The 15836-nt window shown below is 44.6% G+C and overlaps 1 protein-coding gene across 1 annotated transcript; it reads right to left on the bottom strand.

Annotated features, from left to right (window-relative positions):
• Nucleotides 1-1557: 1557 nt before the first annotated feature.
• Nucleotides 1558-12450, bottom strand: TEX36 (testis expressed 36). Its single transcript, XM_059172578.1, has 4 exons — nt 12064-12450; nt 7392-7523; nt 6484-6564; nt 1558-2143 (listed from the first exon to the last, which is right to left on the bottom strand). Exons 1-4 carry the CDS (start codon nt 12112-12114, stop codon nt 1847-1849), a joined length of 561 nt encoding a protein of 186 aa, XP_059028561.1. The 5' UTR covers nt 12115-12450; the 3' UTR covers nt 1558-1846.
• Between the last annotated feature and the right edge of the window lie 3386 nt (nt 12451-15836).

Raw genomic sequence — 15836 nt, 5'->3', positions numbered from 1 at the left:
GGTGATGTATAAATGTGAAAAATGAGACAAATGATCCTTTTTGCAAATGATATAATCATCTGCATAGAAAATCCAAAAAAAAATCCACTGAAAAATTATTAGAACTTTATTTTAATTTTTTTGGAAATTTATTATTACAAGTTTAGCCAGATGTCAAAAACTAGACTCCCACACAGAAATCAATAGCTTTTGTACACATCAGTCAAAATCAACCTAACAGTGTAACTTCAAAAAAAAAAATTTAAATAGCCACAGAGGTTCAAAATATGCAGGAATGAACATAGAAAAGAAACATGCCAGAACCATGTGAGGAAAACTCTAAAACTTTACAAAAGAACATAAAACAAGATTTGAATAAATGATGAGATTCACTGTCACATAAGATATCAATTCTCCTATAAAATATTTTCTAAGTTTGGGGAGATTTCAATCAAATTACCAGTGGATTTACTTGACAAGCTTATTCTAAAATTCATCTTTAGTAAGTATATCCGAATACAGATAAAAAGTGTTGGTATTGAGTGCTGGTGACACTGGTAAGTTTATAGGAGTGCGATACAAAGGACCATTGAGTGGGAAAAGACACTCCTCCAATAATCAGAGAAATGCAAAATAAGAGAACAAGTAACATGTTTTTATCCTTACATATCCTTAAATATCTAAAAGTTAATTTGAGGTGGCTCAGTCCTTTAAGTATCCAACTCTTGACTTCAGCTCAGGTCATGATCTCAGGGTTGTGAGATCAAGCCGTGCGCTGGGCCCTATGGTGGGCATGGAGCCTGCTTAAGATTCTCTCTCTCCCTCCACCCATTCCCAGCTCCTCATTCTCTCCCTTTATCTAAACAAATAAACGATGATTTGAGGAGGGACAAGCTGAAATGCACAGATACCATTGGTAGGAGGCTGATCACTGTACTCTAAGGTAATTTGGGAGTATTTCTTAAAACTTCAACTGTGCATCTCATCCAATCTGGCACTGACAGAGTAACTTCTCAGATTCTACTCCTGAGGAACATACAAACATGCATTCAAAGAGACTGATCAAAATGTTCTTGTGGCACCAGGTCAGACAGCAAAAAAGTGGAAGCAATTCAAACGCTCACTAGGAAGATAATGTCTAAACACATGGTGCATCCGTTTTAGGGAATGCAGTGCAGCCGTTTTAGAAACCAAACCAGTCTATTCATGCTGACATGGTTAAAATTCCTAGGATACATTGTTAGATATCAAAGGACGTTCCTGCACACCATGGGCTGTGGAACAGTTTATGTCCAAAATTAATATGGAGTGATACATATGTATATGATTCTAAGCGCACAGAATAAAAACAAAAGGTTAACTTACTTCTGGGGACAGGACAAAGATTGAAGACGTGATGAAATCAAGGGGAACTCCTGGTACCTCTGTGTTGTTAGAACTTTCAGCAGGAAAATGTGATCCTATATCAATTACAGAATTTTTTAAACTCCCCCCGGAAGATAACGTGGAATTTTAAAGTTCATTTTAATACATTTTTCGCTTAAAGCACTTTTCATTGCAAGTGTATATATCTTCACATATCTTTATTTTTATAAGAACTTGAATGTTTTTCAACCTTACTAAAAAAAAACAGAAATATGTTAAAGTGGGGAGTGGTAACATAATGTGTAGCTTTTCTGGATTCTCAATATAAAGACTTTCATCTCTGTGTTATCACAGCAAGAATATTTCACCTCTGCATTAAGACATGTACAATCTCTAATCTCTAATTTAAACAAATCCTATGTCAACTAGTAGGCTGAACCAGAAAACAAATGTTCAGTGCGATACCAATATTACAAAACTCATCCATAACCTTCTGGAAGGATTAGGGCTCCAGTGAAGAACCAACCTTTTTGTCAATAGCAAACCTTACTTTTGGAGTCTTTTTCAAAAACTCTGTATAACTTTTCCGAGGAATAAATTTAAAAGACTTCCATATCTCATTATAATGTCTTGGGAAGCGTCTGAAAATTGGGAGCACCACAACTTCTCGATAGACATATGATATTTGGTTATTTGAAAAGCCGTCAAGACAAGACGGAACATGGTCACACGCCCAGAGATTGAAATTTCTTGAAGCATGTTGCCTTTTCTCTGGGGAGATCTTCCTCCGTCCCAGGCCCTGGGAAAGAATTATAAAAAGATTATGAGAAAAATATTCAAGGTCACAAAGTTCTGGGGTCTTCAGTGGAACCAGTTACATGGCATCCTAGCCTTAATGTACAGTATGGCAACCACTACCAGAGGTATATCTCTACCTGCTTGCTAAGTGTTGTACATCAACACTCAGAGTACGCTGGAGGCATTTTGTTGACGATTCTTGCAGTCTTCCACTTCCACCAAAGGGACTAGTCTTCCAGAGACAGGGAAGGGGGAGCCAGAGAGACCACAGATGGAAACAGCCTATTAGCCAGCCTGAGCTCCCGGGCACCCTGGGCAGGTTCTCTGCACCCAGATGGCTCCTCCATGAATTGGGCCCTGGCAGCATCTCAGCATTCAGTGGGATAGAGGGTTCTCCCTCTAAGAAGTCCACAGAAGCTGGATTCTTTCCCGAGAAGGAAGCAACACCTTTGGGGATCTGCCCACAGGCTTCCTCATTAACACTCAGGACCTCACACATGAACCTAAGAACAGCGCTGTATTCAGAACTGGGCTTTAGATCTGATCATGATTAGGAGACAACACTATGCTCAGACAAAAGACGAGGAGAAAAGACACATTAGATTACCCAGACTTTACATTACAGAGCATCCTGGACTCACAATGGAGCAGTATCCGATAATTCCATGGTAAACAGAAAAAAATTGCAAGTTAGGGACTGTCTGTAGCAAAGTGAGTTTGTCTTTTCATAAGGACCGGTATCATTCCAAGTGGCAGCAGGTGGCAGACCCAATTAGGGTAATTTGAAGAGAGTTTAGTAATGGGACTATCTGTGGGGACCCCCACTGGGACAGTACAGAGGCTCCAGGTCCAAGGGGCTTGAGAGGAAATGTAGTCCCCACAGATCAGCCCCTGGTGCCAGGGGAGAGAGAAAGGGGGAGACTGACTCTGGAGGCACAGACAGAAGGTGTTGCCCAAGCACCTTTCTAAAAATGTACCTGCAGATACTCCAGAAAAAAACTAAAACCAGATAAAAGAGACAAAATGAATAGAGAAAGAGCTACAAAGAAAGGAATAAGTAAAGCTTGTAATTAAGTCTAACTACTTACTGATAATGTGCCTATGAAATATATTGAAACTTCAAGTAAGAATCCACAGAAAGAAAGGAAAGAAGGGGAGAAAGAGAGATAGAGAGAGAAACAAATCTGGAATTGAAATCCCAGGATTTCAGCTTGACTGCTTTTAACCCCAAGAGGTGCCACTTAACATGAGCCCATGAAAATGGCACCTTCATGACTGGGAAAGCACATCCTGGCCTTCAGCACAAGAACACCTAGAGAGGAAAGTGAAGAAGCCCAGTACACTGAAGAACTTGCCTTATTCTGGAGGGAAAACCTATGATATTAAAATTTATATTTATAGAGTAATAGTGTCAATGAATTTCTTAAACATTTATATTTAAGGGTAACCACTAGTAAACAAGAGAAGTCAGGGTGAGCAAATAAATTCAATCTAACAAAGTCAGGAGAGGGAGGGGAAAAAAACAAGAAACAACATGCAAACATGGTAAATAGGAAACATAAAATGAAATAGCAGAAATAACACCCAAAACACAAATTATATCAGTGTGAATGGGTGAAATTTTCACACAAAGAAAAAATGACTCTTGGATTTTTTTTTAAACCATGCTCTATATTTTATTTATGATTTAAAAAAAAGAAAAGCAACACCAAATGACTAAAAAGTATAAGGACAAAGGCTTTTATTATTTATTATTTATTATTTATTATTTATCATAATGAAAGTAATGACAATTCCCAAAAAGAAAACAATAGTGGCAAAGCTAATATTGCACTCTAGAATTCATGGCTAAAAACAATAAGGTATGTAAAGAGAGATACTTCATTTTGATAAATAATAAAAGCCACCAAGAAAATAAAATACTCATGATTTTTTATGTAGAAAGATATGGCATTAAACTATATAAGGCAAGGGGTGCCTGGGTGGCTCAATGGGTTAAGTCTCTGCCTTCGGCTCAGGTCATGATTCCACGGTCCTGGGATTGAGCCCCACATCAGGCCCTCTGCTCAGCAGAGAGCCTGCTTCCTCCTCTCTCTCTGCCTGCCTCTCTGCCTACTTGTGTTCTCTGTCTGTCAAATAAATAAATAAAAAATCTTAAAAGAAAAAAAAAAAAAAAGAAAAGGCTATGCAGGATTTGAATAACAAAATTAAGACTTTAATTAATAAAATGAAGAACTTTGTAATCAACAGATGGGAAATATATGTTCTTTTTAAACACCCATGAAACACTTAATAAAATTAATCAGGTATAAGGTAACAAAGATATTCTTTATAATTCAGAATCCATATGCTATAAAAATTAAACCTATTAAATTAGATATTAGCAACAAAAGATGATCTCAAAAAATTCTAACCATGCAGAAAATTCAAAACATTCTTCTAAATTATTTTTAGAATTAAAAATTAAATCATAGATTATTGAAAGCAAATAAAAATGAAACTTTTATTAGTAAAACCGTTGGGATGGAGCCAAAGCAATAACCTGAGGAATATTCATAGTTTTAATAAGTTTATTAACAAAAACACTTGCAAGTATATGAACTAAACATACAACCAAAAAAGATTAAAAAGAACAGCAAAATGAGTATTTTAGGAGTTGTTACACCAATAAATTTGAAAAGAAATAGATGAATTTTAGGTAAACACATATCAGCAAAATCTACATGAGGAGAAATCAGTAGAATAGATTAATAATCAACAGAGAAATGGAAAGGGTAAAACAGTAAAAAAAAAAAAAAACTTACTCTAAAAAAAGTATTAAATCCAAATAATTTCATGGGCAAATTCTATCTAAATCTAACTTCATTAAACTGAAAGTTCACATTTTATCTAAACTATTCCTAAATGTAGAGAAAGTTGGAAAGCTTCCATTGTTTTCCATGAAACTAACATAGCTCTGACAAAATATTTGTGGTACAGTCCTGTTTATCACATCAACAAGATACACACTTTTATATATATGTTTGCATGTAGATTGCAAAAGTTCTCCAATTTTACCCACCAAACCGTTATTGGTGAGCCGTCAAGGTGACATTATGAGGAGGAAAAGTAAGAGGGCCAAGTTTTTTTCAACTGTATTTAATTCTGTACTGTTTGAAAGTTGTAAAGGACATACATTACTTTGACAGTTTAGAAAACCATTTTAAGCCCTCATATATTCGTATATTAAGCCCTCCATTTAGAAAGGCTGGCAGCATGGATATTCTGGATCTGTATTCAACACTCTGCTAAGGGCAAATCAGAATTTTTAGGTTAAACCACTTCAGCTGAGCTTAGATACGGCAGCCTAGAAGAAAGAGTAACTTTGGGGAAGTTTTTGGGTTCCTTGTTATCAGGTTCCCCATCTCCAAATTGGGGACAATAAGAGTAATTAGCCAGTAGTGTTGTCACGACCATTAAATGAGATAGTATGAGATGCTTACATATGGTATATTTTTAATAAATGGTGGGTTTTATGTACATCATCAGCCGCATGGACATTCAGATTTGGTAAGAATTCTCGGAGATCACCGGGTCCACCCCTCTACTTCAGATATATTAACCCTGCCCTGTCCAGTTTGATAACTGCCATCCACATGTACACTTTAAATGTGGGTTTTCCAAATGGAGGGGGACCAATCAGGATTATAAAGACTTCGTTTAGGGAATGTAAACTATCTCAGAAATAATGCTTATATAAATTACACGTTGAATTGATAATTTGGGGAATAACTGAGTTAAATAAAATATATTATGAAAATTATATATTCATATTAGAAAATTATATTTTCATATTAGAAAATTTGCAATTACGTACGCAGCTCACTAGATTTCCACAGCACGGTGCTGTGTTCACCACCACTAATAAGGGCTCTCAGACTCTATTCTCTCCACTGAGGGCAACTCACCACTTCTGGGGAAGGACAGCACCAGTGATTGGGAAGTCCTTTGTATTATGTAAGCTGATCTTCCTCTGATCTCTCCTTGTGGGGCGTGGGGCTGCCTACCAGAGACACACAGGCAACCCCTCCTTCCCAGGACAGATCTTCACAAGAGACTCATGAACGAGATAGTTTATGAGAAGACATGTTTTGAAGTAGGAAGTGTATGCAAACATAGGCAGGACTATGCTTTCTGGTGTAGAAAGTTGCACAGAACTTTGAGAGGTTCCTGCATTTTTTTTAACCTGTTACGAGGCATTAATTTTGACCTGGTTCCAAATTTTGAGGGAAGTCCTCGACCTTCACTGTGCCTCCCAAGGGCACTCCCAGTTGGACTAGTAACTTGGAGAGCAATACTCACCGAGTCCAGGTAGCACCCCGAGCTCTGCAGGCTGTGCCGATTGTCGTGTACAGAGAAGGGGAAGTTGTTATTTACTGCTTGCTGGAAAAGATCGAGGGAGGAGATGAAAAGACACACATCAGGACCCCAACATGCTTTCAGAACCCACACACAGCAGCATGGAAAGAAGACCGAGGAAGCAAAGGGACATTATGTAAGAGAGAAGCCCATTACTGGAAAGGAGCAAAAGGCCCAGGGCAGTGAGGTCACAGGGGTGCGCACCAACTCAAGGCTTTAACTCAACGTCATTGGTGACCTTGCAGAAAATCATAAGAATCCTCTTTTTTTAAAATATTCATATATTTAATTTTTTATTAATTATTTTTATTAACATATAATGTATTAAAGATCCTCTTTCAAAACTCCTTCTTTGGAGGCAAAGAAGGAAAAGCATATTGGTTTGTGGAATTGAAAGCTGGTAAGGACCTTTGAGGCCATCAAGACCAAACTCCTTCATCTGACCAATAAGGATTCTGGTAGACCAGAGCCCCAGCCCAAATAGGCAGTGAGAATTAGCTAAGGGTGAGGTTCACACCGGCTTCCCCTTAGCCCACTCTATGCCCCTGAAGTTGCTCACAAACTGGCCGGGGAGGCAGAATGGGCTCATTCATGATCTGTGAGGTGTAACCAAAGGTGATGTTCCTTGTCCACAGATGAGCCTAACCTATTGTCTGGACCAGGAGGGAGTTCGTCTAGAGAGTATTTGGGGTGTTACAGGGACCAGGTTTCAAGGTGGAATGCTACCTGCATTTAGGGAGCGGGGGTGACAAAGGAGTAGTTCCTTCCGAAGAAGCGCCAGAAATGCCAGTGGGGCTGCCCCCGTGGAGAGCCACAGGGACGGGCGGCCCAGGCCCGCACTCCGGACTCACCTTCTCCCGAACTTTGTAGATTGGTGGTAGCTTCCCCTCCACTTGCCGAGACGACCGTGGGCGGTGGGGCTCCTTTAGCATAGCGCTTGTGCTGGATTCTGGTGTCTTCTGTGTTAGTCCAATCTGAGGGAACTGGAAAACCAGCGCACGCCATGATTAAAACCAGACACACTGTGTCTCAGAGCGAAGTATCGGGGCTTCCTCCGTGATGTGATTAAAATGCCATTTGGGTGCTTCTGGTGTGCAATGGAAATGGCATAATTTTTGTAATTTTCAAGTATTCTTTCCAAGACAAAAAACACTGTAATGGCCCCAGGTCATCCCTGCCAGCTGTTTCCAGTTACCGGGGCCACCCCCACTGCACCCGAGCCTGGAAATGCTTCCGCCCTGGTAAGGGGCCTGTGGCCTGTGAGCGCCAGCATGGGCCCCCCGAGGAGGAACCCCCCAATTGGGGGCTAAGGGTTCAGCCGGCCTCCTGCAGGGGGAGGTGGTGCTAAAACCCAGTTGAGTCTCCACTAAGAAGGTAGATAGGGGATAGGATACAAAGCTTAATAATAAAGATGATTTGGGGAGGCTGCTGGTTTCTCTCCATGAACACACGGCAAGGAAACAGGTCTGGGCAGTGGGAGGAATTCCCCAGAAGGGCCTCCGCCCACCCAACAGAGAGCTCTGGGCATGGGATGACCTCTCAGAACTGTCCTGAGCCAGGGTGAGGGGCCTGGGCCTTCCTGCCTGCTCATGGATCAGTCACCAAGTGTGGGTTGCTCTAGAAAGAGGGGTGACCTCGAGGAGGCGGCTGCTTTCCGCCAAGGCAGCCCTAGTATCAAAAAACAGAGGAGGTTCTGGTTGGGGAAGAAGTATAATTTGGTGGTTGGGTCACACACTATAGATCAAAGGTCCTGAGTCCAATCCCGGCTTTCTCTCCTGTACGGTGAGCCTGATGTGAGACACTGAATTTTCTAAGCCCCCATCTCTTTATCTGTAAAATGGGAATAATAATACTTATTTGACAGGGTAGCTGAGATTGAAAGGGAAAATGCATGTACCAGAGAGTACCCTGCACCTGCTAGCAGATTCTAGCTTTGCTCACAGCCCTCACCTCCCTGTCCCCTCCCTAACCCCCCGCCACACTTCAGGCCCTTGCTCCCTCCTTCCTGCTGGATTACAAGGAATTGAGCCAACACTGCCATTCTCCCTCGTTCCTTCTCCCGTCACATCTAACTGTGTATGCAGGTGGCTTCCGTTCACTGCCTGCACGGAGTGTGTTCAGTATGTTACTGTTTCTGGAAAAAGGTGGAGACGTTACACCCTACACGTGGTGCCCTGGGTGGGCTCTCCTCACAGCAATGAGAAGTAAGGGGCTAGGTGACACGCAGCCACTGAGCCATCTCTTAAACGCAGTCCTGAGTGGAAAAAAGAAAACCAGAAGGAGACCTATAACCCAACACCATTTCTGTAAATAAAGAATCCATGCACACAAGACAAGACCTGATTTACAGAACCCATCCCGATGAAAAAACTCCCAGGACACAGTTTTGAATGACTACAGGAATGAGGATCAGGGCAGTGAAAAACTATACACCAGTGCCAGGCCAGCACCCACCCGGAGCCCCAACCAGTGCCCCAACCAGCATCCTAACCAGCGCCCAGGCTCTCTGGGGGACCTGCCCAAGGAGGGAGGGAGGAGGGACCTGGAAGGAGGAAGGCTTTCTTTCACCATCCTGCTCACCATCCTGCTCACCATCCTGCTCACCACCCTGCTCACCATCCTGCTCACCATCCTGCTCTACTATTCAAATGTTTCTTAACCAAGTGCAGCGTTACATTACTCTTCTCCACAACAAAAATAATTATATCTGTTTCTGATTACAGTTGTAATGCATATTCATGGTTTAAAAAGATTCCAACATAGAAACATAAGGAAGTCTTTCTCATACATCCCTGTGGGCATGAACACCGTGTCTGTGTATGGATGGATGTGTGTAGAGACAGAGATCTTTTTGCATACATAGGGTCATATCATACATGTGGTTTCTAGAGATCATGTGTGCCGATTTATGGAAAAGTAACTTTTGATTCTTTTCTCTCCCTCCTTTGGTCGCCCGGCATGACAGTATCCACGGCCGAGGGCGCATGTCCACAAACTCTGACCCCTGCAGACGGGCTTCAATTGGTTTAAAAAGTTGAACCATAAGATGCGTCCTGTGCTGCGGTTTTTTGCTTTCCCACTTAACAAGGTACCCTAGACATTTTCCCAAGCCAACCTATATGTTTCTGACTCATTCAGTTCTATTTTGTAATGTTCTAAAACAATTCTTTTTCCAAAGTAAATAAAAAATACAAAGCGCCTCCAGACCCATAACCTTTCCTTGCTCCCTTTCTCCGGTCTGGCTATGTCAACACTCCTGTCTGGGCGGCTACAGAAAAGCAGGCGGGGGTGGGAGTCATTCTAGCATCAGGAATGAGCCTTTTTCCCAGCTAAATGACAGCCGACTTGAGTTCATTTGTATGCTGGACGTCTAAGGACTAAATCACTAGGGGAAAAAAAAGTCTCTAGCATTTTAATTTCACTCTTTTAAAATATATATTTAATGGTGATAACATGATAACTGTGAAATAAACCCTTCTGGTGGATATTGTAACCATGAAATATAGCTTTTTAACTAGTTGGCAGTGAAATTTTTGCTGCGTTCACTCACACAATGACTGCAATATTAAACAGGAAGGGAAAAGTGTATGAAAAAAGCTTTTCCTGCCCGGCAACAGCCAGATTACAACCAGCAAGGTCAACTGCAAAATGACTGTCACCTTTAATGTGGCAATTATTGTCATCCCCAGTGGGCTGCTGCTGACTCAAAGCCAACGATTTCTTGAATTTTCCCAACTGGCCTGCAAGTTGCTTTGGGAAACTTCATGATCAGCACTATTCTTTTTATGCTCTGAGCAGCTGGCAACAGAAGGGACCCACCCCAAACACTCAAATCAGGCTTTGGCCAGCAATGCCTTTGCCCCCAAGCCCTGGCTCCAGGCACAGTCCTGGGATCACAATATCTCCCCAAACTCCCTGGCAATGAAATTGACCATGTGACCCAATGAGATCAAAGAGAAATCTGTAGGGCAGGGCTCTGGGATAGTCTTGTTTTCCCCCCATGAAAAGTGACAGAATTAGCCAACAGGTGCCTTCCATCTTTTCGTCCACTGACTTCCCCCTCTTTTACCCCCCCGAGTTAAACAGCCCCACACCAAGGATGACATGAAGGAAGGCTGAAAAGGACCGGATAACCTCCAAGAGCATCTGTCCCAGCCCCGAACTGCCTCCTTCTGAATTTCTTGTTGCTTGAGAAATACAAACCCTTATTTGGTTCACTGTGGTCAGCTTTTTATGATTCCTGCTCAAACACAATTGTCGCTGATAGAGAGGAAGTTACTTAGTCTGAGAAACTTGCATTTTTCTCTTCAAGACTGACTCCTGTTACGTAGTTCATCCTATTTCTCATTTTACTTTGGTTGCCAGGAACCTCAGAGCCAAATCTGATGATATTTTATAAATTGCAGTCACGTAAGTCCGATGGCTGGTGTATATTACATATCTTCCCAGTCTCAGCCTTTTATTCTTAAATGTGTCCAAACTGATTCTGAATTTTTATTTTTTTATGATTTCCTGCTTTATTGTGAATATTTTCTATACATTACTGTAAATCTTTGAGGAATGAAGCAGGGTATACAAGAAAAAAATATAGGTGTGTATGTATAATATTAAAATACAGAATAGTTCACAAGTATTGAGTGGTTACTCTTTTTGTGTGCACCATACTAAGCTCTCTATTGAATGGTCTCATGATCTGCGCAATAGCCCTATAACCTTGGTACACTATGCTCCCATTTAACAGACAAACAAACTGATTTAAGAGTAAGCTGTTTAGTCAAGATCACATCCAGGTGGGTAAAGTTAGTTTTTGTCGTTTTTTTTTCTTTGAGATTTTATTTCTTTTGAGAGAGAGGGAGAAAGAAAGAGTGTACAAGCAGAGGGAGGGACTGAGGGAGAAGGAGAGAGACAATCTCCAGCAGACCCTGCACTGAGTGGAGAGTCTGACTGGGACCTCGATCTCATCACCCTGAGACCATGACCTGAGCAGAAACCAAGAGTCGGACACCTAACCAAATGAGCCACCTGAGTACCCCAGGAAGTTAGTTTTTTAAAGCCTTTAGATTGAAATGTTCTGAGGTGTTTTCTATTTTTCCCTTTCTTTTTAAACAAAGAGTGTTAACTTTTCCACGTATTACAGCTCTAATGCAATCAGTAGGTAAAAAGACAAAGATCCCAGGACCCCTGGAGTTTACATTCTCGGAGTGGATATCATACAGTAGATTACATGGTATGCTGCAAGATAGATATTATAAAAAAAAAGAAAAACAAAAAGAACACACAACATCGATGGCTTCGTGGACACTCACGAGAGCGCTGAGTGTTTTACACACAAGAGTTGTTTCATGCAATCCTTCCAAAGACACTATGAGGGTCTATTTCACAGCTGAAGAGACTGAGGTTAGGGAAGTGATTCCTCAAGTGATGCCACGTGAAGTAGCAGCAGCGGGGTCTAGACTCGGGTCTGTGACCTTGACCACACCCACGTGGACTGAGAAAGGCCAGAAAAGCCACCATCTTTCTTACCCATCTTCCATCCTTATCTAAAGCTGGGTTGAAGCGTCTCCCTTTGGCCATTTTCTGCAGGAAGCGAAAGTGCCTGAGGTCGTCTCCCTGACATCTTCACTGCCTCAGAAACTCTGTCATCTGGAAGATACTCCCCCTCCTTGCTCCTGACCTTCAGCCTCTACCAGGAGGGGAGGGTCCAGGGGACCCACCGTTGCCATAGAATCAGAGCTCTCATCACAATGGGGGAGGATGGTGGGGCTTCTAAGCCCTCAGAGGGTTCCTGCCAGGGTCCTTACACTTGCTGTTCCCCAAGGTGGAAGGCAGAGCTGCGGAACCCCTTTAACAGGTCAGGCCAGTGGGGACAAGACAGCCTGAAGATAACAGCAGACTTTTGTCCCCTCTGAATCCTTGAACTGGTGACATTGAGTAACCATCTGTCCCAACTTCTTAGTTGCCAGGGAAGTGAACTGAATCCAGGCAGGGGATGACCTTCTCCTCGGCGGGATTGTGACACCCAGGCCCCAGGGCTCCCTCCCTGTCCCAGCTCAGATCTCCATCCCAAGGGCCCCTGCTGCTGGCTCACCTTAGGACACGCCACTGAGGCCACGAGGAAGCAACCGTTGTGAGCAATCGTGAAACACTGGGTGCCGGGCCGAACTGAATGCTTTCCTGTGTTTCTGTCTTATTTACACCGCACAAGAACCTTTGGCATTTACAAATGAAACACGGGCCACGCAGCCAACAGAGTTGGCACCGGGTCGAAGGATGGCTCCAGAGCTCACGAGCCTTCCCCAGGGCCAGCTCGCCTCCCCGGGGTGCACAGGCTGCCCCTGAGAGCTGGCCTTTCTCTCTGAGCCCAGATACCCAGACCTGCCTCTCTCCTACTCGGCAATGTGATTTCTGCTCCTCTTGCCCTCTTTCTCCTTTCTGAGATGCTCTGTCTTCATGGCTTTCTTGGTTATTCCATGAACTGAGAAAAGTAAACATCTGGAAGAGAATCTGTCCAGCACCTTCTCATCCCCTAATCACCAAACTGGGCATTCGCACAAGATTTGCCATGTCGGTGACACGGGACCTCTCCCCCCGCCAGCGCTGGTGGCCTAGAGAGGTGTGCTCCTGGATATGAGGCCTGGGGTCGCACCGTTCTCTGGTGGCCACAAGGCCAGAGTCCTGCAATAGGGGTGGAGGAGAGAAAGACGGAGGGCAGCATCGTCCTGTGCTGGGGATCCGCTGTGCCAGCTCCAGACCGACAACCCTGCCACGCAGGGACAGGCAGGCCCCCTGGGTTTCTGCTATCTGCTGACCGCCCCTGAGGTGAGGCTCCCTCTGCTTCTCACCAGTCCGCTGGCTGGCCTTCTTGCAGCCCGGAGGTGGTGTCTGGGCTCCAGGCGGCAGGGTGGACAAAAGGGCTTGTCCCAGAGTGTGGGACTGGACCGGTCCCGACCCTGGGTTCATGGTATGCTCTCCTTGCTGGCTCGGCAGCTTCTTTCCAGGGAAGCGTTCCACCTGCTGCTGTGAAACGCTCCCTCCCAGGAGCCGCAGCTCCGTCCCATGGTCATGCCTCAACTGAAGAGAGGCTGCCACCTAGGCTTTGTCCTGGTGGGGTATTCTTCCAGCTGGCGCTCCATCACCAGGAAAAGACAGAACAAGCTCCTAGGACAAGCAAGGCCTCTGCCACCCGGATGGGTGTGAAATGCTCTGATCTGTCATCTGGACGGCCCTGACTTCCAGCAAGGTCAGGCAGGAGGCGTGTGCCGACTACTCCTCAACACGGCGGGGACAAAGGCAGTAGACGCCATGAAAGCACTTTGTAAACTGGAAAATACTTTGCAAAAATAGGGAGGGACCTATGCAAAAAGCCCGTCAGTTTTGACTAAGTATTTTCCTATCCGCTAGTCATTGCTGCATAGGACTGTTGCATGTGTGCCGGTGGTTTCCTTCTGGACGCCTTCCACGCGCCAAGTCATTCCCACCCATCTGCCCCCCACTCTATGCCCTGGTCACTGGCCTGCAAAAAGTACATCACCCGTCCCCACCCTTTGGCTATAGTTGGACTCACCCAGTAGGAAGAACCAGTGGGACCTGGGAGGGCAGGAGAGCAGGGCGCAGGGTGCCGGTCACTGGTTAACAACCAGCTCTCTGGGGAAGTCTGATTTGTAGGGGTGTTTATCAATTTCCATGGTATAAATACTTCTACTGTGATTTTTAACCTAACACCAGGACACCCCATGGGTCAAAGGATTGACCTCAGGCTCCCTCCCTTCCAGGCCACACTTAGGAAGAAGCTGTGTTGTTGGATGGACACCTACCACTCCGGTCAGTCTGGCGGCCCCTCTCCCATAGCCCCCGCTCTTGCTGTCAGCAGCGACCTCTCCCCACCCCTTTGGCCTTGGAGCAGGCAAGGCTCTGGGCTCTCATGGGTCCTTGTCATCCCCTGAAACCTGCCCACGTCTCTAGAAGGAGATCCTTCATGAGACTGTGTTCTGTCTTGGAGTGGGCCATCTGGTTCCTGCGGGGACACAGACAGGGGCCCACGCAGGCATGAGCCATAACCTCCACCTACAGAGGAGGAGACGGAGTCTCAGACAAGTGGAGGGACTCCCTGCAGTCACACAGCTAATACGTGGCAGAGCCCGAACTAGACCCCAAATGTCCTGAGGCCAAGTTCAACGCCAGCAGGTGCTCTTTCGGCTGCTTGTCCATGACTCTGCCAAATTATTACGCAGTGACTCCGAGGAGGATCGCTGTAACTCCCTTTCTTTAATTGGCCTAAAACAAGGCCCATCGAAATTCCGACCTCTTGGCCAAATGCCTCTCTCTGGTGACCTCTGGAGGTCAAGGCCAAAGGGCTGAGGTCACGGGCTGCTGGTGGCCCTGGGCAGCAGAAGCGAAGCAGGCAGCACCGCACGCGTGATGGGGAGGGGGGACACCCGTGCGGAATGTGCTGCTCCCGCAGCCGGGACCTGAAAGGAAAGCAATTGGGACGGGAGAAGCCGGACTTGGAGTTCGAACGTCCGAAGCAGCGCCGTTCCCAGCTCGGCCTTCCACGGGCACTCCCGGCCTCCGCCAACGGAGCAGAAAATGTTTTAGAACGGGAATCTCATTTCTAAATACACTTTGCATCTCCTCCGTCTTCAGTCATCCGCTCTGTCAAACAAGGACTATGATTGCCAGTTAAGGTGTGTTTCCATTTTTTCCCTTTGAATGATTGCTCAAAATTCTAACAGATTTGTCCAAGGAAGTCAAAACTGAATAAAGAACACCCTGACAGGAAAAATAAAATCCCACTTCTCTTCAGCTAGGATTTCTCAGTCAGAGATTGGGGCAGGGCTGCTGCTTGGTGGTGCTATTATTATCTGTAGAGTTTGGAGTTACTGGCCTGAGCTTTGTGACCCTCTGCAGTTCACACACAGGTCCCAGAGCGCGCAGGCACCCGAGTCACTGGGGCCAAGGACAGCAGCGATCCACACACCCTCCTGTCCTGAGCTCTGCCTGTGCTGGGCCCCTGCCCGGAACACAGGGGCCAAGAGCATGCTAGATACCCTCCGCACAGACACTAGTGAGTGTGTGACCGTATTTATTCCGTCAGTCAACAAAGATTTACCGGACATCCACTGTATGCCAGTCCTGTTTCCGAATAGCACCAAGGCAACCACCGACATACAGGAAATGGCAAATTTATCCGTTTGTCTAAGGATCAGTACCCCCCAATTATTGGTGAACTGAGAACTATTTTCAGCAAACTATCTACATTTGCAACAAATTGTTTTGCTCAATTTTTTTAAAGATTT

The sequence above is a fragment of the Mustela lutreola genome, chromosome 4 (genome assembly GCF_030435805.1).
Source record: "Mustela lutreola isolate mMusLut2 chromosome 4, mMusLut2.pri, whole genome shotgun sequence".
In the NCBI taxonomy this organism is placed as follows: Eukaryota; Metazoa; Chordata; class Mammalia; order Carnivora; family Mustelidae; genus Mustela; species Mustela lutreola.
This window is presented reverse-complemented; position numbering and strand designations above follow the sequence as displayed.

Bases quoted from the DNA above. Each gene is read 5' to 3' on its own strand.
- TEX36 (XM_059172578.1), bottom strand. From the start codon at position 12,114: ATGGCCAAAGGGAGACGCTTCAACCCAGCTTTAGATAAGGATGGAAGA. The intron at 7,524-12,063 runs GTAAGAAAGATG...CTGGTTTTCCAG, and splicing joins TAGATAAGGATGGAAGATGG to TTCCCTCAGATTGGACTAAC. The intron at 2,144-6,483 runs GTGAGTATTGCT...ATTCTTTCCCAG, and splicing joins CGGGGTGCTACCTGGACTCG to GGCCTGGGACGGAGGAAGAT.